Below are 25,273 nucleotides of genomic sequence, written 5' to 3' on the forward strand. Positions count from 1 at the left end.
ATAATGTGTTTTGGATGTTTCTCGATTAAAACTTTTTAAATTTCTATTCCATGGAAATCCTAACTAATCCTTTCATCCAAATTCAGGACAAGTGCAAATGCTGAATTTCTTACAGGATACATATTTTTAATCTAAGTATATTCATCCTTGAAGTAGTTTGTTCAGTAGATAGAACATAATATATAAATCAAATATATTGTCATTATCTTTTGTTCATCAGTCGTTATAACTGGTGAGTGGTTGCCTTTTCTGAATATTAAACTAATAGCAGTGCTATGTAACCATATGAGCCCTTTATTATTCAACATATTCATGACTACCCTTCATCTATTTTTCATTTTTAAATAGCAAAAAATTAAGGCTTTTTCTAAAATGACCCATTAATATAAAATAAAATCTTAAAATTCAGCAAAATAAATCTGAATTGAGATTTCCCTCTCTGACCTTTGTGAATCAGTTCATTGTGTGCTTGGAACTCGTACCCATACGGTGATACAACAGAACTTGCAAGCATTTATACTGGGGAGAACTGGTTTTTGGAGAGTCAGAGAGAAGAGACATGTACCATCATTTTCTGAGCGGGCAGGTTGTGTATCAGGTAAAGTGTCTGCATCTGTGGATTCCCTGCTTGAGTCTTGCAAGCTTCTTGCAGCGTAGCTCCATAGCTGCTGTGCTGAGATGCCCTTACACCAATAAGGGGCTTAAAATGTGGATAATGCAGCTCAGAAGATTTGCGGGGATTTGTAACAAAATCCATAGTCTTCTAGGGCCTCCTGGTTGTCGGTATAGTGGTCAGCATGGATGCTGGGAAGGTAGGAGCAGCTGAGAGAGTTTGCACATCTTCCTGAGTGGAAGTGTGCTCCTGTCCACAGGAGCAGAAAAGGGCCTGTGAGATGCAGGAGGGAGGTTTGCATCCCTGCAGTAGAGGTCATGGCAGTCAGGCCCTGTCCTGCCCCTCTGTCCTTCTCAGAAATGTGCCTGCTGCTTCTCAGATGGGAGTTCACAGTCAAAACACAGGAGGTGTTCTAACCTTTCCAAAAACTTTTGCAGCATAACCAGAAGAATCATGGTATATCTAGGATCTGGTGCCTGAGTGCTGTTTATTATCACAGCCCTAGCACTTGGAGTCAGAAAACTATCTCCAGTCCAACTCAGCTCTGTTAGTTTTGTTTAATCTTAGCCTCAGTGCATCTGCAGAGATTGCTCTGTGCAGAAGGATCTGTTCTCTGAACCTTCAGTAAGTAAGGATTTCTGTGTCAGAAACCCCAGTGTCTGTGCAAAAGCACATCAGGCTTAGAGAAAGATGTGTGGTGTCAGCAGAGAGCCCTGGGTCACATCTCCTGCACCCACTTGCAGACAGGAGGGATGACTTGAGTCAGCCTGTGCAAAATGTCCAAGTCCTTTCACACAGAGCAGAAGCCAGGTGTGCCACCCTGAGAAGGCAAACAGTGCTGGTGTTAGACCTGTAGCTAGCCCCATTTGTTCTCACAGTGTCAAGAGCCTTGGCCCTCTTATTTCAGTTTTAATTATATGAAGTAAAATTTTGGTTAATCCAAGCACCAGCCCAGGCTTATCTCACCTGCTTTTCCAAAGTCCCATTTTTTCTATAAGTGATATACACAGATAATAGGCTTTTTTTTTTTTTTCCCCTCAAAAATGGGAGCATCGACTGATGCGTGCATATACTCAGGCACCTGGGTCAGGAGCATGTTCCTGGAAGCACAGGATATACCTGCTGAAAATCAAGCCTATTGTCCAGGTGCCTAAATAGAGACTTACAGGTCCAATATTAGAATCTCTTTCCTTGAAAACTGTGGCCTAAAAAAGAACCCCTCTCACCTCACTCAGATCATCGGAGAGATTTTCCTCTGATTTTCACAACACACCTGTCCTAACATCAGGACTCAGACTATGACGTCTCAGCTAATTTAAGCAGAAGGTAATAGAGAATCCACTGCATGCATATTATCAGTGTTCCCCTGTCCCAGTGCAGAGGAGATTGGACTGGTGCCTGCTGGGTGCCAAGGCGCTGCTGGGCTGGCTCTGCACTTGCCGTGGGCCATTTTACAGTTTTCAGGTTCCTTTTCACTGGGACACCTAAGCGACAAACTTGCCTTTGGAAGTGGAAATAAAAAGGATTCGGACAAAAGTTTGAAAAGTTTGTGGGTACTGAAATAAAAGGAGATAATGGCTTGTTGAAAGGTCCCATACTTTATCCTGCAGACTGTCATGTGTAACTCTGACATGGAGGCACTATACTGACTGCTTGATGGGACTTCCCTAAACCTATGGTATTTTGCAAGCAGTTGTTGGGGGAAGAAAAAAAAAAAAGGATAAAAGGAAAGAAGTGCATGAGCTGAGAAGGCTATGAGATGGATTTCCGTGGGAATTCCAGCTCTCAACCCTCTGGCCCTAGGGTGCCAAAGGAGAGTGGCACCACGCTGCTGGTCACAACTGCAGTGTGCTGCATCAAGTCACTGGGGTGAAAAGTGTGACTTTTTGTCTTGAGTGAATAGAACTTGGCACTTGGCAGCAGTTATCTCCAAATTTGGTCTTTTCCCTGAAATTCAAGAAAAGCTGCAGTGATGTGGCCCAGCAAAACAGAGGGAGGGAGCGGTCCATGTGCAGCATTTCAGAGCAGGACGGAGGATGCAAGGAAGAGAGAGGAGAGGGAAAGAATGGTGAAAGGGAATGAACCAGAAAGAGAAGAACCGGATGGAAGAAGTGGTTGGTTGCTTGTTTGTTTGTTTCAGAAGGCAGAGGTTGAAAAGGTTTTAACTCTAAAGACTTTCATGGTTACTTCTGTTTGATCTCTCCTGAGTTCCCTTGTATAAGATGGAGAAGGCTTTATAGAAAGGCAGGATCAGCGAGTAATTGGGGAGCAGCTTGTGCTTTCAGTGCTATACTAATTTTGAGCTCATCTCCCCTGAGGAGCCCTGTCCATAACCTAAGCAGGAGCTGTGGGGGATGTTACCACATTCCCCAGTTCTCCTCCTCCAGACCTGCCCCTTCCGGAGAGCTATGGTGACCACGGGGTCTCTTGGATAACCAAGCTCTGGAGTGCAGTTTTCAGGTGCTCCTATTATCTGTACACTGGAAATTATGTTCCAAAGTGTTTAACAGTCAAAGGTCCCCATTTTACAGAAAATAGGGTAATTTTGCAGTTCTCCAGCATAAAAAACATGATCTATCACTTTAATAGTCCTTGGCTGTTCCTTAGCATCTCTCATCTAAAGGCTTTAAAGTGCAGTTAGACCTTAATGAATCAAGACTCACGATCCCCCCAGAAGGTAGGTTTGGTGCTCATTTCATTTTGCAGATGGGAAGCCTGAGACACAAAGAGCAAGTGATTTGCCCTCCAAGGCTACATAGGAAGGCTAGAACAACTCCAAACTCTGATCTTGTCACCAGCCACTTGTGGTTTTTTTCTGAAGCCATTTTTTAGGTAAATCTTGTGCAGTGGCATCAGGGAGGTCCTGGCAGGTTTTTCAGACCAAATGTAAATATTGCCTAAATCAAGGAACACTCTTCTAATAAATGACAGTTCAAAGCAAGGCCATGTCTACTAGATTATCCCATTTTCTGCCCTTTCCTTCTGGGTCACATAATCTATGACTCCAACACGCAGGCTTGCCCCACATTTATACTTGTGTAAAGACTTGTCTGCATGAGCCCTTGTGCGTGGAGACCCTTCCGCAGGGCCTGGCAGCACCCTGAGCTGCTGCAGCAAAGGGGGAGCTCTCTCCGAGCCCCCAGTGCCGGCAGGCGGTGTGACCGCAAGCCGCTGGGAGGCTGCTGGAATTTCGATGAGTTAATCTCATCACTTTATCACAGGGCACTTATAGAAATTACAGGGAGCTGTGAGCAGCTCGCTGTGCTGGCAGCCGGCCCCAGGAACCATAAAAGAAATTGAGAGACCAGAAAAAAAAAAAAAAGGAAAAAAGAGAACTTTGTTAAAGTTTTGGAGACAATAGTTTGCTTGGATGAGCTCTGCTTGGGTAATGCTGATTGTGCCTTCCCTGGTGATGTCCCTGCTTCCTGCAGAAATGGCAGGTATTGCCCCCAGCTGTAGCTTTCCATCCATGCAGTGCAAGGCATGCTTGGGGGCTGGTATAAAGTCCGTTTGCTTTGGCAGCTTTGTCTTGTGTGAAGAGGCACACTGGGGCCTCTAGTATGTACCCTTGTAAAGAGGGCTGTAAGACACAGTTGCTGGGCACAGTGTGTGTGGAAGGGGTACACAGGCCTGTGTTGGATGCAAAGGCAGTATGATGTGCCCAAAGGGATGTCACACCAGTGTGAGGTCTGTTTTTTCACCTTTGTGTACCAGCAGTCCCCATGGATGTTGTGCTACGCGGTGGCCACTGCATTGCCGTCTGGGAATGGGAGCCTGCCCAGTGCCCACCATCATTTGGCTCTGCTGCTTTCACAGGTGTGATCCCAGCACAGAAGTGCCTTTGTGAGCAGCATACTCAAGTGTGCGTATGGTACCCCGTAACTACTCTGACACCATCAGAGTTTAGTTGTGATGTAGGCTTCGTAGACCATTCCCAGTGCTTTGTCAAGGAGAGGCATGAGGATGTTGGAGGATCTGCTAACTCAGTAGAGTGACCTTGAACTACTGGAGAGGGCTGTCATTGCCTCCGGATGCTGTGAGGGTGCAGTGTCTGTGTTAGGGGGCAAATTTTTTACCTTGGGACCACCAAACATGAAATCTTATAGCTCTCCAGAACTCTGGTCCTGACTTTGGTGCACAAAGTGGGCACTGAAACTTAGGAAAGACCTTCCAAAGTGAGCCTGTGATCAAGTTTTATCCCAGGTTTGTTCCTGCTCTCTTCTTTCCTGTGTGGGGCACAGCAATTATCAGATCATGAGGTCAGTGCCTGTGTACTCATGAGTCTGTAAGGTGCTGGAGCTCTGTGTCTAGAGCAGGAATTTGTTTATTGCCTTGAGATCAGGCCTGAATCTCAATTTCCAGCTGAGAACCTTGATACGTTGCTGGCTATTGAAATTCAAGTGCTGCACAATGACAAAATTTAGTCTGAATGGAAGCAACTTGTGCAGCATTCCCTGTTCCTGCAGACAAGCTGTGTTTTGGGTGCAGAGGAGCAATGGTGAGAAATGGGATGGCTGGTCTGGAGCTGAGGGTCAAGTTGCAGGTCTTTTGACAAGGCGGGAGAAAAAAGGGGGTACAAGGTTTGTAACTACCAGGCAGACCACGTTTATGCTTTGAGAGTTGCGTTCTCCTGGGGTTTCACCCAGGAGGGGGTCGAGCATAGTGAGATAAATCAAATGGTGCTTTCTTACTTTTGAATCCGTGCCCTTTTAATTCAGATGCTCAGTGGGCTTTCTAACTAGTTAGCCCCAGAGTCTAATCACCACCCCCAGAGTAGTACGTATTACACATTGGTCTTTATGCAGGGGAAGGGAGAGTCTTGCACAAGAGCATAGAAATCCACTGCTGAAGTAGGAACAAAAATCAAGTATCCTATCCTGGTGCTAAACTCTGAGCTTCCCTTCTAATCTGATGGTATACGAAGTCCAGACTGTGTTCGCTCTGCTCTTACCTGTGTTCCCTCCTACAGCTCTGACTGAACTCTTGAATCTCAATTTCCTGTATCTGAACTACCAAAACAACCATTCTGCCGAACTGATTGTAGAGTTTAGAAAGCCTTTTCGGAGCTGCTTGTTTTACCTAGCAGCCAGACTGCCTTAAATACATTGTCGTAGTCAATGCATCATTGACAAGCTTAAGTTTCCAGTCCTGCTCCACAGCAAACACTGAATAACCATCTTTGGAAACATCATCTTCAAAGTGAATGGAGGATAGGGACAGCTGTTTCAGTTTGTTGTCTTCTAGGACTAAATAATCATTGGACTACATGTGATTCGGTATACTTCCAATTACGTCCTCAGATCAGACCCCTGCATCCATGTTTTGGTTATATACTTGGTTTATGATAAAATATGATGTGACCAAAAATAAATTCTGGATGCTTCTTTTCCTGTTTTGTCTTGGAGGCAGTGTCGTGAAGTGATCGTAAATGAAAGGGAATGAGGAAAGAAATGCTGATTTTTCTCTGCAAAGGGATAAGAGGCCAAGTGCACAAGGATTCATAAAGTAAAACCGAAAAGATGTGCATAGATAGCTCGCACTCATTTTACAAGACATCTTATCTATCTTTCGCAATCATTGCTTCCCTGCTACCTGTAGGTTGTCATCTGGCAGGAGGAAGCAAAGGAGGAAATGCTGCCTCTGAGCTCCCTGGTCCCCCGAGCAAGGCGAGAAAACAGATTACATCCATCCCACAGATGTTGAACAAGACGGGCAGCAAGGGGAATGTTGCTAGTGTCTGGATTGCTCCCCCTCCCAGCCCTGGGCTCCAGGGAATAAGGCACGTTATAACTAACGCAGCACAAAGAGTGATGATGTGCTGGGAGGACACAGTGTGCCTGAAAGCCCAGCACTGAGTCAGCCCCTTGGATGGACAGCATTTCTCCCAATACTTACAGCAATATTGTTTTGTTTTGTTTTGTTTTCTGAAATGTGTTTTGACAAGTAGTGCTGGGCTCTCAAAGAGCCATCACAAGCCAGCTGTGGTCTCAGTGTGTGTGTGTGTGTGTGTGTGCGTGTACAAATGAGTGAGCAAACTTACAGACCGATGGTGTTGGGAATATTTGGCACTGTGGCCTGTCCCTGGATCAGTGAGGAGAACATGGGTGACCATCTCTGTGTTTGATTGCAGGGAATATTGAATACAGCTGCCCGGCCACCAATGAATGTGAGATCACGAAACGGAGGCGCAAGTCCTGTCAGGCCTGTCGCTTCATGAAATGCCTCAAAGTGGGGATGCTGAAAGAAGGTAAGACAGAGTCAGATTCAGAACCGCTGTCTGTCCTGGCAGCAACTGAATCCAGGCCTTGCAGGATCTCGTAGAATAACTACACACTTGCACTTTCTGACTTTTCTAGGGTGTCTCTTTACAAGACTTTTAAAAGAGTCAGGATCAGCAGTGACCAAGAGGGCAGTCCAGAGAGGAGAGTGGTTCTAGTCAGCACCCTTGTGCTAGGATATTACTTCCAGCATCAGAGCAAATTTGAGAGATAACTAGATATTGGCTGTGCCAGACTTATTTCATTTCCTGAAGCAACCCCATGCTGGAGGGTGTTGCTCTCCTTGCCCTCCAGGTCATTTTGCAGTGTTGGGAAACAGAGGTTCTTGCTTGATCACGAGTTGGCTGGGTTTTGGAAGGGAAGGATGGAGTTAATGCAGAGCTATGGCACAGTGTGCTGCAAAGGTCTGCCCGTATTCCCACTCAAGAGACTTTCTGAAGAAGGTGGTGAGCACAGGTTTGTCTGGGAGCTGTGGGTCGTCTGCCCTGCATGCTCAACCTGCGTTGTGCTGAGCCTATTGATCTGTTCAGCATTCTCTGAGCAGTGTTCAGCTTCTTTCTTGTGCTGCTTTTCCTCCCTTCCCCCCTTGCCTCCCCAATCCTTGTCCATTCAAGGTGAACCACAGGGAATTCAGTGGCAATTAAACACATTCTTATGGATTGACTTTAAAGCTTTGTTTCCTTAGGGTCCCTCAGGGAGAGGCAGCGAGAGGAGGAGGGGGGAGGAAGGAGAAGAGTTGCATGTAACCCTCTGCATTGCTGTACCTGGCAGAGCACGGTTCCCTCAGTTTAGCGACAAGGAACAGCAGCTGGCTGTGGTCTGCGCAAGTCCAGCGTGCTGGAGCCAAGATGCCAGCACGCAGCATGCTTCCAGGTCGTACCATTTTAGCAGCTGGTGATGAATTGCACGATGTCACTTGAGCATGTTCTGCTTCGCACTGGCGCTCTCTCATTTCTTGAGAGGCAAGTTGATGGCAGCCACTGTTGTTAAGAATGTAGATTAGATGTTAAACCCTGTCCCGTGCTTTGATGGATGTATAGTTTCTGTGGTTAAATAACTTCCTGCTGGAGCACAGCAGGTATCAAGGGGAGGAGATGCAGACTTCTGTAGTCTGGCCCTCCCTCACGGGGGTGTAGAGGTGATAGACAGAGGAGGGAGGCACCTGCTTTTGGAGTTAAGAGAGGGACAACTGAAAACCAGCTTCTCTGCATGTGGTAGCTTTGGGGCTATGTTGTATCCCCTCATCCACACGCCAATCCATGCTAGTGACACTGGCTTTAGTGGGAGCGCAGATTGGTAATGAGAAAGCCTGCTCATATGAATCCCATAAAACATCCCTAAAAGTATGGTGTGGCTCCAGTCACCCTGCAGAGCAGCAGCAAGGGTCCAGGCGTGCTGGCTGCCTGTGTCTGTGCTGCCCAGCATCCATGCAGTTGAGCATCTCAGAGGTGGCAGCTGAGGGAGCAGAGCTGCAGGAGCACATTCTGGCCTGTCTGACTGCAGCCAGGGCAACCTCTGCTCCCAATTGTACCAGTGCAACGCAGTCCAGAGCAGGATCTGAACAGTGGCTTAGCCTCTAAGTTGTATGAAAACTGTTAACTCCTTGCAGACCAGAGGTAGGCTGGAAAGCAATGCAGGTTCATTGACACCATGCTGTGCCTGAACTCCTGAACCCCGGGGGATACTACCCACAGCAAACTGAAATTTGACTCTTGAGGCTGCTTTTGTGCTGAAGTGTCTTTAGTTATTCATATAGGGATTGATTGAGCATCATTAAAGCCACTAGGGAAGGGTGGTTTGCTATTGATGTTAGTGTATCTGTGATCCTGCCCATAATATTTAGAGCTGTGGAATATACCATATAAAGATTTATTGATAGCAGTGGGATGCAAGAACATGTGACAATATCAAGGGAAGCAGAAGAGCCTACAATAGCAATCTGTGAACAGGAGTCTTGTGTCCTAACACCGAGTGGTCAAGTGATGTAGGACATGCTTCTTTTTCTCTCTTTCTTTTGCTCAGTTTCCCCAGCTGAGAAATAAGGGTCGTACTGCTTTGCAAAATGATTGTGAAGACCGATTAGTTAACTTTAAGTGAAGCCTGGTGGAAGCACAAAGTATTAGTATACAGAATTGAATCAATACACGTCTTTAAAAGCAAAATCCAAAAAGGAAGAAAAATGGTTTCACAGTCTTTGGTCTCCACAGAGCCAGGAGTTTCTGGAAAGAACAAATCCATAATTGTTTGACTTGCTCAAAAATGCAGAATTGACAAGGGATTTTGGATTAGAAAAGGTTCATTGGTTTTTTCCATCTCTGGTCTGTCATTCTGTTAGTTCATCCATCCCTTTATTTGCCAGGGCAACAGTGTTCCCTGCTGTATGTTTCTAGTAGTTTGACCATTTTAAAAAATCCCTGATGTCTTGGCTTTCCCAGAGAGCCTACCCTGCACTCGTTAGGATAAGATGTGTCTTGATGCACAAGCTATGAGATATTTTTTTCCTTTCAGTAGTTCCCCTTCCTATTTCTCCTTACCCTTGATTTACCTCTCTTCTTCCATGGCAGAAGGCTGTCAAGTCTTCTCCTGCTTGATTGCCAGGAGCTTCGGGAAAAATGGTCTTTTGGTTAAATGAGAAGTCTAGAAACTGATTCCTCTCTTGCCACATTTCTCCTTGAGGTCCTTGTCGTTGGGCTGGTAACATATTGGTAATGTTTCTGGGTAACGAAACTGTCCTTTCTCTGGGGAAGAAGAGTACGATATTCCATCAGTACCTAGTTCAGGGCTTCACGATTTTTTCTTGGTAAGAGACGAAAGATTTTTCTGGTGATTGTCCTTGTACATGATGTATGTACCACATTCTGTTTGTTGGGCATGTGCTATGAGCCTGTTTTTAGGAAGGGGGGCACCAGTATTCAAACATGTCAAAAACCATGCAGTGATGATTTCAAGCCTTTCCCTTACTCCTGAAATGCTCAGCTGGGTTCAGTGGGAGCAGATTTAGGCCCTTCCCTGGGAAATGCACGTGAGGGTCATTAGGCATGTTCTCTCCTTGCACATGGGCTGCAGAGGGGTGGAAGGCTGGCCATGGCCCTGCAAGGACTGGGCAGACTGCCCCTAACACAGAGGTGCAGGTTGTTCAGGCAATACCAAGTGAATGAGGATCAGGGCAGGAAGAGAGCCGATGGAGCAATCAATAGGTGTCTCAGATATCCAGGCCACTTTCTTTAAGAGATCTCTGATCAATGCATCGCAGCGAGGGAGCTGCACGGACATCAGAGCTGTGCTGCTGTCTCAGGTTCTCCAGGCAAGACGCTGCAGGGTAGGCGAGACTCGCTGGGGGAAAGCAGGCAGAAAGCTCTGCCCGCAGAGCCCAACTGGCTCAGATGCCCGAGGTGTTGGCCCATCTGGCTGCCTGTCTCTCGCTTTCCCCTTTCATCTGGAGCGTGTCAAACTTGGAGGCTGAGATTCCTGCAGACTCCAGTTGCAGTGCCCCTGTGGAGAGGTCCTGTCCCTAGAAAACCTGCGCTCTGCTGCTCTTGGCGTCCCTGAAGTGCCACCCTGCAGGCAGAGGGAACTGAGGCATCCCCACAGCTTTGTCCGACCGGAGTGCATGGTCTCCTGTTCTGCAGAAATCAGGAAGACCTGAGCAACCTGTGCTACTGCTGTCCCCACGTGGAGATGATGTTATCTACAAGGACTCGTAGGCAGTGGGGATGGCCCGTGAGGGAAAGTGTCTCTGCATCTTGCAGAGGAGAGGCATTTCTCAGAGATGGGCATCCCTGTCCTTGCTCCCAGCACTGGGAGCAAGGTCTCACAATGGCCTAAGTGTAGTTCTTCAGCACTGGACTCTACAGTGCAGGTCTAGGTCTCTCTGGCTCTCTAAGATGATGGATAGGGAAATTTCAGTGGTTTGGCAGGTCTCTTTTAAAACCTCAATATACCTTGTCAGGTATGGGGAGAATATACCCTTGCCATTCACGCTCTAGCTACCCATGGCCTTTCTGTTCTACAGCAATTTGCTTGTCTTCAAGAGGTGGATGTAATTTCAGATGACACATGGCTTTTTTAAGTGGGCTCAGACATTTGATTTTGGACATTGGCTGGTTAAACATGACCTCCCAGCCTTGCTTTCCACACCTCTGCTGCCTCTCTGAAGTCACAGTCCTGCGCGTCACCTTGCAGAACCATGACCCAGGCAAGGACACGATGAGGACAGTGATGTTAATCCTTCCTTTTGTGTTAGTTCTGGAGTGAGAAGTGTTCCGGGGACATGAGAAGAGAGGTGGGATATAACTGGTGAGGTGCAATTGGATGTCAAGGCCCCTCGATACAGAGCTCCTCCTTGGACAGAAATGACGGATAGGCAAACAGAGGAGAGGCAATACTAGCCATAACAAAACATCGGGGTGCCATTGTAGCCCAACATCTGGAAGGCTTCTGGGCAGCTTTTAGGAGGATAACAACTGGAGAAGTTCATGAGCATACCAACCGTTGTCTGGGCATGCAGTGCTTTACAGTTTGTGCAAGCCCTGCAGAATATTTTCTTCAATGGATTCCCACATATATTGTTTCTGCAGCTGTCTTGTTCCCTGTTCTGTGGAACAGGAAAGAAACTTACAACAGCCTGATAACCCTTGTGCTGCTCAAGTCTCTGCATCTCTGAATGCTGGAGGTGGTTCCCACTTCAATGTATAGATGATGGAACATGAAATCAACAGGTTTCAGATGCGGCTGTCTCTTGAATCCCTATTCCTACTTCAAAGACCCTGGCTGATTAGGAAAGCCTGTAGCCATGGGAACTTCCCTAAAAAAATAGTCCTAACTCTGCAGTTTCCCTTACAAGCTGCAACCGGTGGCTGATGTCGCAAATGCTTCCCAAGGAAACAAATCCATCACCTCTGGGCTGGCCTGGCTCTGTGATTGTATAAATTGGGTGCAGTCATTTAGTATCTAAACAAGGGATTCCTATCACCGGCAATCTCAGTAACTTTGCCTTCATTGCTCACTAAAATTGAGGTAACTGAAACAACAGTGGAGCTCCTTTTTAGCGACATAACTAAATGGAGGGTGTTTCATTTCAGTTTTTAAGTGTCAGAATCTCTCAATGGAGCAAAGTGTTTCCATCAACCTCTCCCTCCTGCCCCCATCCCTGCTTCCAAACCATGTGTTCTCGAAAAGATATTTGATTTCAGTGAAAGCTCAGCTGACGTCCCTGCAATATGCTCGGGTTCTTGCTTTGTGCTTCCTGGGAAGGATGAGGGCTCCTCCGGGGACTCTGGGTAATTGGGTTAGTGGCCAGCTCATGTCAGGAAATTAAAAGGCAGCCCCGATCAGGTTGCTGCTGCATGGGATTTAATGGCTTTGTATTTATAGAGTATTCTGCCTCCAGCCGGTGCCAGAAATATCACTATTGGAGGCATCCAAATGAAAAAAAAAAAAAAAAAAAGAGAATGAAAAATGATTTTTCTTTCTCTAAAATGCCCCTGTGTTTAAAAACAGACAGGCAACCTCCCCATTCTTTGAAACAGGATCTCCAGGTGCAGTGAGTGGCATCCTGATGTCTATATCTTCCACACCCAGCTATTTTCCAAGGCATGAATTGAGCATTTGTGATGCGTCTGGAATTGGGCTTGGTGGTGGTGTGACGCAGAGCGTGTGATGACTTTGGCAGGGCAGTGGTAAATCTCCAAAGAGGCTTCCAGTGGATGGCCTGTCACAAAGTGTACGTGGGGATGATGGCACTTGGTGTCTCTTTACTGATCACATCACTGGTGCATTGTGGACTCTCCCCACACCTTCTGCCACATCCATTGGGTTATCAGTCTGTCTAGTTTGGTTTCCCCCATTCCTTTTGAACCATTGATCTGCCTAGATGAGTCCCTGTGTTCTTGCCATACCTAAGTAAATCTCTGTTCTGTCAAACATGCAGTTCAGACTCTTGATGTACATCAGTGCAGATTCAGAGAGGCATCACCTCTACACAGGTATATGATAAACACTGTGTACTCCATCACCAGAAATTATGCTTGGTGCTCTTATAACATGTACAGAAAAGAGGAAGCTGATTAAAACCACAACCATTTAAGAATGTTTAGATGCCAACCATCATGCTACAAACTTGTAGGCCGTTCTAACAGTGCAGTAGGTGAGATCCTTTGAGGTGACCAGGAGTGGGTTGGGACTGGATGTATGTCCTACTGCTCTACAGTAACCTGAGGCATGTGTGTGACCATTTTCACTGGTGACCTACATTCACCAGTGACTCAGCTCTGCTGAGATTCTCAATCCCCTTTTCTCATCCACCTGAGAAGAATGCACTAGCCCTTGGGCTGCAGCGTATCCTGGGCGAGGTGGGGTATTTACTCAGAATTGCCCAGCAAAGCTGTTCTATTTTAAGAATTAAATATTAGCTGGATGCTAGTTCTGAGTATCGGAAAAATCACTGCTGAGGTGAGGACTTCAGGAGAGCATTTACGGCTGCAAGGCCCAAGCAGAGCTGTGCTGTGAGGCCTGGCCAAAGTGGCAGCACACTGTGTTGGTGGGCCTGAGGATCTCTGTCACCTCGCAGACCTCTGTCACAAGTTGGCATCTCTCCCTGTGCTGGTGGGGACTTCTCCACTGCATCACAAATCTAAAAATTTGGTTCGTAGCCCACGCTGATGCTCCCTTACCTGTTCCAAAAGGCTTGCATTCTCTATCTAAATAGACTGAAATAAGAAACTGGGCTAGGGAAAGCATTGGTCTGACCCTGCAGGGCATTTCTGAGGTTCCCCTGATAGTTGCTGTAGAGAAGTGTCTGTCATCACTCCTCCTCAGGTGAGTGTCTGGAGGGTGAGGCGAATGTGGATGTACCTGCTTCTCTCTGTTGCTTGTCAAAGGAGCCCAAATGCACAGAAGAAGATTGTCAACGTCTAAAGTAAAGTGAGTTAAATCACACCCAGGGCTTGTAGGTTCCTCCAGGCATAAAACACCCCTTAGGGGATTTAGTTCTGAGCACTGTCTCTTGGAGAGTGAGTGGGGCTGGAGCTTTGCCATCTTTTAGGTCCTTTTGGGAAAGTCATCCATGGTCTTTTCCTGACAGGTGCTTGCCTGTGTCGTCTTCTTTCACACAGTGCCCCTCAGCCTGCTGCTGTGGGGGTGTTGCTGTTGTGGGCAACAGAGCTGCTGTCCTGCCTCAGACTGGTTAGAGGGCTAGGAGGGGAAACCATCAAAGGACATTTGCATGGACCCTGAACACAAGGTGAGAGTATGGTTGTGGGGTTTACTACAGAGAGCTGAACAAGGTACTAAGGTGTTCTTTATTCCTATCTGCCCTTGAAGCCCTTCTTAACTCCTGGCTTTTCAGTGTGATTCGGGTGAGGTGAGGGGCGGCAGCATGGGAAGGAAGCTGTACGTTTTAGGGACAACAATGGCTAGTGCTGCAGAGACAGTGGAGGAGGAGAAGGGTTAGTTCACAAGCTGTGCAGGTTACACCAGAACCAACCACCTGGGACGTGCAGCTCGTGTGTGTGTGAGGGGCAAGGACACCTTGTGTCACTGCTCCAAGGCACGGGACAGCCTCTGGAACCAAGTATATCATTAGACGTTACAGGGATAACCTGTCCCTCCGAGTCCAGGGACTCTTTAGCCAGATGGGCAGGAAAGGAGCTTTTCTACATAACTAGTACATCCCTGAAAATATCAAAGGGAGAGCAGTCTGCAACATCCTGCTTGACCTGATCCAATCTCTCTGTAGGCTCTTATAACACAGGAGATGGGTTTTCCGATGCCACAGCCCCTCTCCCCAGGCTAGTTCCCCACCCTCCTGCTGCAAGTGTCACTCCCAGGCTTGTTGACATGCACCACGCTAATCACAGGGTTTTTCTGGCCATGCTGACCTGTGACCCTCAAGTCACTTTCCTAGATTACAGATGAGCTGGGGAATTGCACCAGTCATCTACCAGGAGATTTTCCAGGGGCTGGCATCCTTTTGCAGCAGCTCAAGAGCCTAATGGTATGTAAAGGACTTCTCCCCTTCCCGTGCTGGAACCTCAGAGTAACAAAAGAGAGCGTAGGTTACAGCTTCTCCATCTTCTCCTTAGACAGTCCTGCTTTTCTCCATTGTCTGTTTCTTTCCCCATCTTAGCAAGCCTAACTGTTATGGTCATAGCTGCTCTGTTTCTTTGATAGGTCTCCTCTTGGCTCACTCCTCCCATTGCCACATCCTTTTGTCTCTCCTGATGTTCAGAGCAACAGGGGAGAGGGAACACCTTGGTCACAATACTTCTCCTTTCCTTTCCTCTCTGGTCTTAGTCTATGCCTTCCAGCTTTCTTGGACAGTGCCAGTCCATGGGCTTCAGACTGCAGCTCTCGGGGACAGAGGTGTCTCTGTTACCTGCAGAGCACCACCCCAGCCCAGACCCCAGGAGAGCAACCAGGCTGGTTGATGCACTGACGCAGAAACTGCAACTCAAGGTATAGGTGGGCAGTGGGCACAGGATCCGGCTGGTGTAACAGGGAAGCTGAGCAAAAGCAGTCCCAGGGACATTGCTCCCTGGCCAATGCTTGTCCTGTGTTCCCTTCAGTTGTGTCCTTCTCGGTCTAGACACACATCGTACTGTGCAAAAACCCTGTAGCTTGGCTCCTCTGTTAGCTCTTTTGGCAAGATGGATCTTTCTGTTCCTATCAATTCATGGGCATGTGATAGGACTCGATGGAAAGTGAGGTGAGGCTAGTAATTTGACACGACAGCTGATATTGGGCCTAGACTGCATTTCCCAATGGCCAGAGCTTAGCTTCACAGAGCTTTTAAGATTATTTTTAGTCCCCAGAAAATAAAAGAGAAACTAAACCTGACTCTGTGTGCTGTTGCCTCTGCATACTCGGCTATTTTTACTTCCGACAGACTGGGCCTAGCTCCAGCTTTTAAAAAAAGCTGGAATTATTTTACTTCCATTAAGAAAAAAACCCCAAAGCCTGATGTTATCAAGTCAGCAAGGGGACATCTGATCCCAAAGTTGTCGGGCAGACATCTCTCCGAGGGGCATGTCAGAGAAATGAAGGGAGCTCGAACAGATCAGCAGATCAGCTCTCCCACTGCAGAGGCTCGGTGCTGGCACAGACCTCTCCGCACGAGTGCTTGGAACACGAGTGGCACCCACAGGACACTTCGAAAACTGACGGCCCTCCCCCAGGCAGGATGCTGAGCTGAGAAGTCCTGCGCCAGCCCTGGGTTCGCCCTTCTCCCTGCTAGGTCCCGGTGGGCTCAGGCAGGCTGGGGAGCTGTGAGCGTGCCACCGGTGAGCTGGGACCCGATCCCTGTGGTGGACACAGGGGCCAGCTCCACACCTCGCTCACATGGGGTGGCAGGGCTGTTCCCCCCAAAGGTAAGGGGGTTCCTTGCATCACGGGAATGGGGGGAGGGGATGTTTCCAGCACAGATAGCCTTCATTTCCAAAGAAGCAGCTGTCAGAAAGTTAGGTTAGCATGAGGTGGTACTTCCCAGACCTTGCTCTATGCTGTATCACCTCACGTTGTGCATGTGAGCGCTCCTGTCTCCACTGCTCTAGCTGCCCCTTCCTCACTGACGGTGTCAAAAAGGGCGGTCCAGCAGCGCCTGTCACGGGGAGTTTTGTGGGATGAGTGTCTTCTCTCCTGGGAGCTGGACAGCTGTGATCCACGTGAGAAATGGGTTTGTGCGGGAGCTGTAGGGAAACTGCTTTCTCTTGCTGATGTCTTGTCAGGCTGTGGCACCAAACCCTTTCTTAGTCTTCAGTATGGACCGACCGCATCTCATTAAGTGGCTGCACCTTCCAGTTAAAGCGCAGGTGGCTGCATGTTTAGTGTGAAATCTGCACCTGGGATTACAGTGTATGTATGTACTGCTCAGCCTTGCTCCAGCCCTGCCTCTCCTCTCCCTTCTCCCCCTCTCACTTTCATTCATATCTCAGTTTACCTCCCGCTCCATTTCTTCTCCACTCGGTGCTTCCCTTCACACTGCTTCTCTGAGCTCCCCGCTGTGCCTCCCCACTCCCTTTTAATGTCCCTTAGTGTGTCCCCTTTCGGAGCTGCATTGTAACCAGCCCTCCCTGTCTAAAATCAACCGCTGAGCAAATCATAGAGCAGCAGGCATTAACAAGCCACCTGAATACCACAGCTCAGCATCAGATCCTGCTTTTTGGCTGTGCCCTTTCCTGCCATCCGAATATGACCCAGTAGAGTGTCAGACCTCTAGGGAAAGGCTTTGGCCTTGCTGCTTACCTCTGGACTGTCACAGTCAGGGACTCGGGTTGAAATGCTTTTATTTGCTGTTGCACTCAGCAGCGGGTGCTGGGATGTGCTACGTAGGGGTCAGCCCGTTCACTGGCTCTGCGGCTGGAGCTGATGATGACAGGGTAGAGTAGTGGCTCAGCAAATGCTGATTGAAAACGTTTGCCTCAAGGAGTGTCGCACAGGATGGGGAACAAGAGGAGGACAAAGCCTTGTTCAAAATTAACAAGCTGAAGTCCTTGGGCAAACAGACCTCTATCTGCTCGGCGAGGGAAGGAGGGATGGAGGGTAAATCTCCCTGCGTCTCTCTTATCTTTTTTTAATGCACTTAAGTCCTTTGTGTCCTTATAATCTGATTGAGGGTCCCTAATACTGCTGCAACCTGTGCAGCCGTCCCTCTGCCAAGCACCGGAGATGGCACACTTCTCCTTGGGAGAAGGAAAAGAAAGCTCTTTCCCCCATTTTCACCCCACCCTCTGCGCTGCTTATCAGACAGCACAGCAAAAGCGTCCTGGAGAGCTGTGTGCTGGTTTCTCCTGGGCTGAAAATGATGTCTCCCCATTCCAGTGACATCCTGCCCACTGGCATGAGGGGAAGGACCTTCCAGTGACTCTTCTTCTATGAGGGTCCTGGGAAGCTGTGATTCAGGATCCTGCAACCTTTTCTGCATTCCTCCATAACCGTTGAACAGTTTTATTCCTGATCCTTAAAATTTTCACACCTGGGTACTCAATTTTCTGGCATTTCCTGAAATTTGTGTTTCTCCTTCCTTCCTGACTACAGGTAGGTGTCACTCATTCAGCCCAGTGTGGCATAGAGGTCTCCTTTCTTACGAAACTAGGGAATGATTATAGTGGGAAAGAAATCACGGGCAGAAGTGTAAGTATCCTGCTTCACCCAGGACTCTACTAGTGCTGTTCCTCAGGGATCTCCCTAGATGATTTCAGGTTTAGGATTCCCTGGCTGCCTGAAAACACTCTCTGGAACATACTAGGGCTCCCAAGAAGAAATTTTGTCCACAGGCTACTTGCTGCAGAGAATGGCAATAAAAGAAGCAGTAGGCAACATTTGCGGAAAAACTGCTGTGTAAAGGAGGAAAGGTGGTACTTATGCTTATGGACATCAGTGAATTCTCCATACAGTGTCAGAAATAGAAAACTGGCAGGGGAAGGAAAGGTTTGATCCAAATTCTCCTATTCTGCTTCGTATCTTTCTATCCACCTAATGTCTTCCATCCTCCCAGAGCAGCAGTTCCTTTGCTCTGGAGAGCTCCAGACCTGCTCTGCAGGGATTCCTGCGGGCACGCTGTAATGGCACTGTTGGCGTGGTTGGCATTGGTTGTTCTTGCTGATGTTGGTGCTGTTTGTCCATCGAGCTGCTTTGGGTGCTCCAGTTGCGAAGTGTCAGGATTTAGGCGTTAGGCAAGTAATGGTTTCGTGTGGTGCCAGTGGGCTGGTGTGAGCACAACACAGTACAAGCTTTCTCTTTTCCATGATATAGAAAGTAAATGTGGCATTGGCTTGAGACACACCGCATAAATGACAGATGTGTCTCTTTCTAGGGTCAAATATTTGTCAGCCAGCTGGAGGTTTTTCAGAGGTACAAGTTGTTCAAAAAGCATCGTTTCAAAACCAATTTGGAGTGTTTGCTTTTAGTTGTTTGTGTTTATGCAGTAAATTGATTGCAAAATATTAATGGCTCAGTGTGATTAGTAAGTGTATCTCGTAATTGGTTCCTGTGATCAGACTAGATAAACTCATGAGTGTTTCTAAGGAAGTACTTGTATAATGTAGATTCAAAAATGTATTCTATTTGTTTGCACCTACTTCTACCTTGAAAGATTTTTTTGGCAATGGCTGTTTCTCCCAGCAAGACTCAGTTACCCCAGTTTCACAGGAGCTGATTACCAGAGGCAATATGGCTGGCCAGAAATAACTGACAATTGGACAAATGTATATGGTTTTTTTCACTATTTGTTTTTTAATATTGTATCTTGTCCTGATACAGTACAAGATAACAGCAATTCAACTGCTGTTCCTGTTCAATTGGTTATTGATGCTGCTATTGTTTTTTTCTTTGTTTGAGGACAGTCACTGAGAGCTGTTTTCAGTGTGATTCACTGGATTTTGAAAGAACTCTAACAAATTCTTCAGTGTCTCCCTGCTTCAGTTTTATCATTGCTTTATTATAGTAGAGGTTGTTTCTATTTATTTGGGTTCCACTTTTATTACAATTCCTTACTTGATCAAACCTGAAACATTTTTGTTGAATTCATAGTTCATAATCTATTTGCTATAGATCACTTTTTTCAAATATAAATAGTGAGAGGTCACAGAACATTTAACTTCTCATTTTTAAGAACAATCTAAAAGCTTATTTTTATAACGGCAGGTTTGATTGACATTTAAAGTCTTTCTTTTAAAAGCAAGATCATCTAGAGGGCATTGAGTTCTGAGGCTTTTCATTTGCCCATTTGATTGATGGTGATTCAAGAGTTCGAATGGGTTAATTTTTGTCATCCTTAATGTTTTGAATAAAAGTAAAGCTTACAGCAGTATTGTTAGAGCTGGAGGCAGTTTGTGGTATTATTGGGATATCTGGGTTCAGCTAAGATCTCAAGTGTTTGGAAGAGAGGCAGTCCCTGGACTGTGGGGAACATCTTAGGAGATTTTTACATCTGAATGTCAAGATTTCCTGTGGCAATAAGGAATCATGAGAATTTATCGTGTTTTATCTGCAGGTGTTCGCCTGGATCGAGTCCGAGGAGGCCGCCAGAAATACAAGAGGAGACTGGATTCTGAGAGTAGCACTTACCTGAGCTTACAGATCCCTCCTCCAGCTAAAAAGCCACGTATGTATTGGTCTTGAATTGTGGTCCTCTGACAGCCACTACATTCCTTTTCATTGGTCTCCCAAAACGTACAATGGAGCAGTTGTCACTTCTGGTTCCCATATTGGTCACCAGAACTTGGTATTTTTTCTTATGATCATAGTGCATAGGCAGATGAGATACATCTAAGGTGTAACCAAGGTGCTATACATATTGTACCTAGGCTTAAATCCCTGAACTTTTCTAGGAGATTATAAAATTCATGTAGTGTTTTTTCTATACTTTTCTGGCATTGGCAAAACTGGTCCTGTGCTTTCTCTCTTCCAATCACCAATAATTCTCCAACAATTCTCTAAGCTTTTCCAAGTCCTACCGTTACTTTTTGTAATTTGTGCCTCCTCCCACCCTTTTTGGACCTACCTGAGACAGTGGCTGACAGCCTTACAGTAGCTTGCTGCTTTTGTCAGCCCTGTACAGAGCTGGTTTGACATAGGCAGATCACTACAGCCTATAGAGCTGCAGCGTAGTGTCCTCTTGTTGTGACCAAAGCCATTTCAAGGTCCTGCAGCCTGTATAGCCATGTTCTTCCAGGAAGGCCCTTCTAGAAAGGGCTGTTTTGACACCTTATGTCATGAGAGATACAACAACAACTTCTCCTTTGAAATGTGCAGTGACTAAGATCGTCTCCCACTTGCTGGTGGCAGAGCCAGAGAAGATTTATGCCATGCCTGATCCAACCATGCCGGAGAGTGACATCAAAGCCCTGACAACCCTCTGTGACCTGGCAGACAGGGAACTGGTGGTGATCATTGGCTGGGCAAAGCACATCCCAGGTAAACAGGGGAAATTACAAGGCCTAAGCGTGAACAGCAAAGGGAGCTATTATTTATCACTGTGCTTATCAGTTTGTCTGCAAGTAGGATTTTTACATACAGTGATGGATGGAAATTACTGTCACAGAAAACTGCTTGTGGTGGGCTTTCATGGGAAACAAACTCCAATATAGCCCCTGGTGCAGGTGCATAACCTGATGATTGTGTGTGTGTGTGCCCTGGGATTATGCAGTAGGCTTTGAGAGGCTATAGTAAAGTTCTTGGTGATACCTGGTATTGAGTGGCACAGAGAAAGCACTCGGGGAACAGCCCTTGGGATGGTGGACTGTAGAGATTTTGAACTGCGTTAATATGGGCTAGGTGCATTGTGCCTATAGATGAATAAATGTTACAATAGTGATCAGACTTCAATGCTAATGACAAGGCAGGTACCCACCCTGTCTGTAGTGGGCATTCTTGCCCCCAGACTCAGGAAAGCTTTCTTCTGACTGGATTCATCACAGAACAAGTCCCATTGGGATGGAGAACATACTCACTATTGTCAATGAATCTCTAGGCTTCTGTGCTGAAAAATAATGAGGACAACTTATTGGCAATGTGACTGGCCTCTGAAGGCTCACTGTCTGTATCCAATTGAGTGTGCCTGTGCAATTGAGTGACATAGCACCAGCGTCTCACACCTGCAGATAGGCTGGGCCCAGGCACAAGGAGCAGACATGACCCTCAAGGAGGTTCTGGGGACATAGGTTCAGACTTTGCTTCTTGGCTTTAAGCTCTTGTTGGTGAGACATCTTAGCATGTGTGAGCAGACAGTTCAGTTCTCCTATGTATTCTGCTTCTCTTTGTCACCCCTCTTTTTCTCTTCGAAGGCTGCTCCTTCTTTCTCAGTGTTTCTCCTGTGACTAAAAGGTTAGTGGTATTCTGGGCTATATGGAATAAATCCATAGCAGGACTATAAAGTCTGAAGAAACTTTCTGAAGACAGTGTTTCTGAGTAGAGGTTAATATCAGTGGTGCCCTTGTTACATGAGATCTGCAGGGATTACACCCATCACTAGTGCTAGAATCCATCTGGGGCTGAGTCATCATAAGTGGGGTTACAGCGGTGATTAGGGAACTCAGCCCGGATTGCTCCACTAACCCAGTACTTGGGGTGTTAACAGGAGTGGTTTTAATGCAGTTCAGTTATCCGCTACGGCCATCCAGTAAGGCGCTGCTGTCTGTTCCTCTAACCTTGGCCATTTCTGTTTGCACAGGGTGTCTTGCTGTAGCTCCCATGCTTGTAGCTGTGGGATAAGTGTGGGATGTTCAGCTCCAAGCTCCTATGGAGTTTGCCACGATGATTATCCCAGAATAGGAGTATAGTAGTGAGGACTCCTGCACTTTGAAAAGGACTTCTCTTCTCCTTTCTGAAAGGCGGGACACACCTGCCATCATCTCAGTTTTCTCTCTGTATTTTCCTTTCCTATCAAAGCCCCTCCAACACGATAACAGCGATCAGCCTGGCACAGCTCAGACCAGCAGCAGTATCATAACAGAACTGTGTATACAGGAGAGAGCTCAGGGACTGTTACACAGGGGAGCAGTACCAAGAATCAAACATAACAAAAGACAGTTCATAAAAATGGAACAAAGTACCCTGTAGTTCTGAAACAAGTATGAAATTTACTGAGTTAGGCAGCAAGGGGGCAGAGCAGGGCAGGGCCAGGAGGCTGCGAGGTGTCCAGATTATGCATGCCCTGTATTTCTGCCTTTCAAAGATTTTGAGAAAAAACAGACACTGCTTCCTGCGTGTTGGACACAGAGAGCATTGAGAAAGGAACAAAAATCATATATCCCTGCCTTGTGCTCACACTGGAATTAGGAAAGAACTGTGTGATGTTAAAGTCATGCCAACCCTTCAGGATCCAAGATGTTGGCACAAACTTCTGTCTCAAGTGTTTGCAAATAAAATCAGTGAAGCTTAAATCACTCTCCTATGATAACAAGAAAGCATGATTTAATGGTGTTCAGCAAGTGGTGTTAGCTCAATAGCCTTATTAGCTATTAGCTCAAAAGCCACACTTAGCCAGTACGGAGTTGTACCCTTCTGCAGGAGGCTCCCTCCCCGCTACTCCCCCTCTCCCTGTGCTAATTGTCTTTGAACAGCATCTACCTTCTCTGCATGCCTTGATGCAGGGAGACAAGACTCCTCTTGAGGGGTGACAACGAAGGCTCTCCCAGGGTAGCTGTTGTGCTGTTCTCACTAGGAAGATGGTAGTACTAGCACGGAATGAAATATGGCAAGTGGAGTGACAGCAGCTGTGTCTGGAGTGGCCTCAGATCCTATAATTACATCTCCCTTTATTACCTCTGCTAATGGCCCTCCAGGATGACAGAAATGATAATAAATTAACAGATTATGAACTCCACTTGCCACAAATTATGTGACTTCTTTTTTTTTTTAATTCTGGGAGCTCCCATTGCCAAACCACTGAAAAAAATGCAAAAAAAAAAAAAAAAAGTCACATCAGCTGCTGCAAATAAAGCAGCTTTGCTCAACCTGCACCTGGGAAGGAGGGAAACCGTCTCCAGCACAGAGCTGCATGAATGAGGCTATGTGGTCCTGAAATACTTTCTTGGGCTCCTCCTGATGCCTGTGGAGTATTCAGCACCTTTCAGGATAAGACCTGCAGCAAGAATAAAAAGCAAGAAACAGATTATTAAGGGCAAATTCTGGATGCTATGCCATCAAACAGCTCAGGAATGAAAAAGAATTAGATTGTTAGCAATTCCTGAGAGCTACAAGATGGTAAGGCACTTGAATTTCACAGCTGGAGGTTCTCCAGTGTGACAAACCTATGATAGCAAGCCTGTGATTTTGGCCAGGTGAAATTAGCATTTATCATTCCAGATCCCAAGTTTTATATTCTGGGAGACCCCACGTTATCTATCTGATCTTCCCCTGTCTGTGCAGAGTGCAGTATGGTACAGCACAGTCCTCCAGCACTTGCATTCTACTTGTGAAAACATTGGAAGAAGAGGGTCCCAATTCTGCCACGCGTTTCAAATGCAGGACTGTCACTGCAGCACTTGCTCCCCCGCACCCACCTGCCAAAGCTGGAGCTGCTGGCCACCCGAGAGTGCTTCTGGCAGGGGGCTTTGCTAGGTGGGCAGGGCAATTGCAGCTGGCTCTTCTCTCCTCCTTGGCACAGGTAAAGCATGGTCTCTGCTGTGCAATTCCCTGTCTGCCATAGCTACCTCTGGGAAAGAATGATTCACAGAGGTGCTGGATGTACAGGCTGCTGCTTGGGTTAAGTAAAATTTTTCCACTTTATTCTCTAGCAGAAATGTGTGAGTCATGTCTGTCCTGGATCCTCTCCCTGCACTACCTCACTGTTTCTCAATCTTTTGCAAATTTTTTTGGCAGGCTGCACTGAGGCGATGGCATAACCCCCTTTGTAACCCAGATGGGTAATGACGGTGCAGAAAGGCCATGTGACTGACCCAGAAACTGGACTTAAGGCAGCAGCCTCAGTGCTGGGCTGTTCTCCGTGGTCAGCACTAGGAGATAGGTGCCCGAAGGACTGCTTTCAGCTGGCTGCGGGGCAGAGATTCCAGGTGCCAGACTGTGACAGTGCCCGTGCACAGCCTCCCCTGTGTCAGGGCCGATTCCATCAGCTCCCTGCGCAGCAAGGAGACGTGAGGATACAGGATCCCAAGCCTGAGAGCTGTGTCAGCCTGCTCTTGGATTCGGTCAGGAGGGCTGCGTTCAGGAGCAGCAAAAAAAACCACAGCACTGCCTGCAGGAGGCAAGGGGCAGAAGGCTGAGGTGAGGGAGGAGGTCGGCACCGCTGCAGCACTCACAGCCTCACCAGGTGCAGGGCTACATGGAGCACGGGCTGTGCTGCACAGGGATCAGTCTCACAGCCATGGAGCTGGATTTGCAGCTCTTCTCCCCAGTAGCCTGGACTCCTCTTCAGCTGTTCCCTCTGGCTCTCCTCCCCAGTGGTTTATTGATTCTTCCCTCCCACCCACTGCTCCCCTCAGACCTTGCACACACAACACGTGACAGCTGATTGGTATCTGTTAATTAATGTGGCCTGGGGCCTCTTTTCTATTCAGTGGCCTGATAAGGGAAATTGGATGTCCAAGGGCTGCCAGGCCATTATCACCCTTTGCTTCCCCTGGCAACACAAACACAAAACATGGCGCAGTGATAAATAAATACCACTAACCCACCCTTCTGCCTTCCCTTCCCTGGCTGAGATAGTGCAGATAGAAAAAGAGAACCCACAGTCAGTCAATATAGCAATCATCAGCCCTTTTGTTAATTGCCAACTTGATAACAAGAGAAATCAAATGATCTTCATGGTGGCTGGCTACCTAGGCCCCAACATGGGGCCAAGGGCTGTGAGCAGGGAGGGCTGTGGGACAGACGTGTCCCGCTGGGCCTAGCACACAGTGAGCGGGGCTGGGAGGCTCCTGGGGAC

The 25,273-nt window shown here is 47.2% G+C and overlaps 2 protein-coding genes across 11 annotated transcripts in view; one reads left to right on the forward strand and one right to left on the reverse strand.

Annotated features, from left to right (window-relative positions):
• Positions 1–25,273, forward strand: part of ESRRB (estrogen related receptor beta) — a 157,042-nt gene that overhangs the window by 119,423 nt on the left and 12,346 nt on the right. For 9 of the 10 annotated variants that reach the window (XM_080595632.1, XM_080595625.1, XM_080595630.1 and 6 more), the window contains 3 exons: positions 6,744–6,860; positions 19,880–19,990; positions 20,641–20,802. In XM_080595632.1, the coding sequence (XP_080451758.1) occupies positions 6,744–6,860; positions 19,880–19,990; positions 20,641–20,802 (390 nt within the window). Of the gene's footprint in view, positions 1–6,743; positions 6,861–16,129; positions 16,257–19,879; positions 19,991–20,640; positions 20,803–25,273 lie in introns of those variants that run through there. The other variant, XM_080595624.1, reaches the window with a different exon arrangement.
• Positions 20,817–25,273, reverse strand: part of LOC308196527 (uncharacterized protein) — a 129,892-nt gene continuing 125,435 nt past the window's right edge. The window contains exon 11 of the mRNA XM_080595638.1: positions 20,817–23,470. Within this exon, the coding sequence (XP_080451764.1) occupies positions 23,449–23,470 (22 nt within the window). The 3' untranslated portion in view covers positions 20,817–23,448. The remainder of the gene's footprint in view (positions 23,471–25,273) is intronic.

This window comes from Anser brachyrhynchus (assembly GCF_964034855.1).
Source record: "Anser brachyrhynchus genome assembly, chromosome: 5".
Lineage (NCBI taxonomy): Eukaryota > Metazoa > Chordata > Aves > Anseriformes > Anatidae > Anser > Anser brachyrhynchus.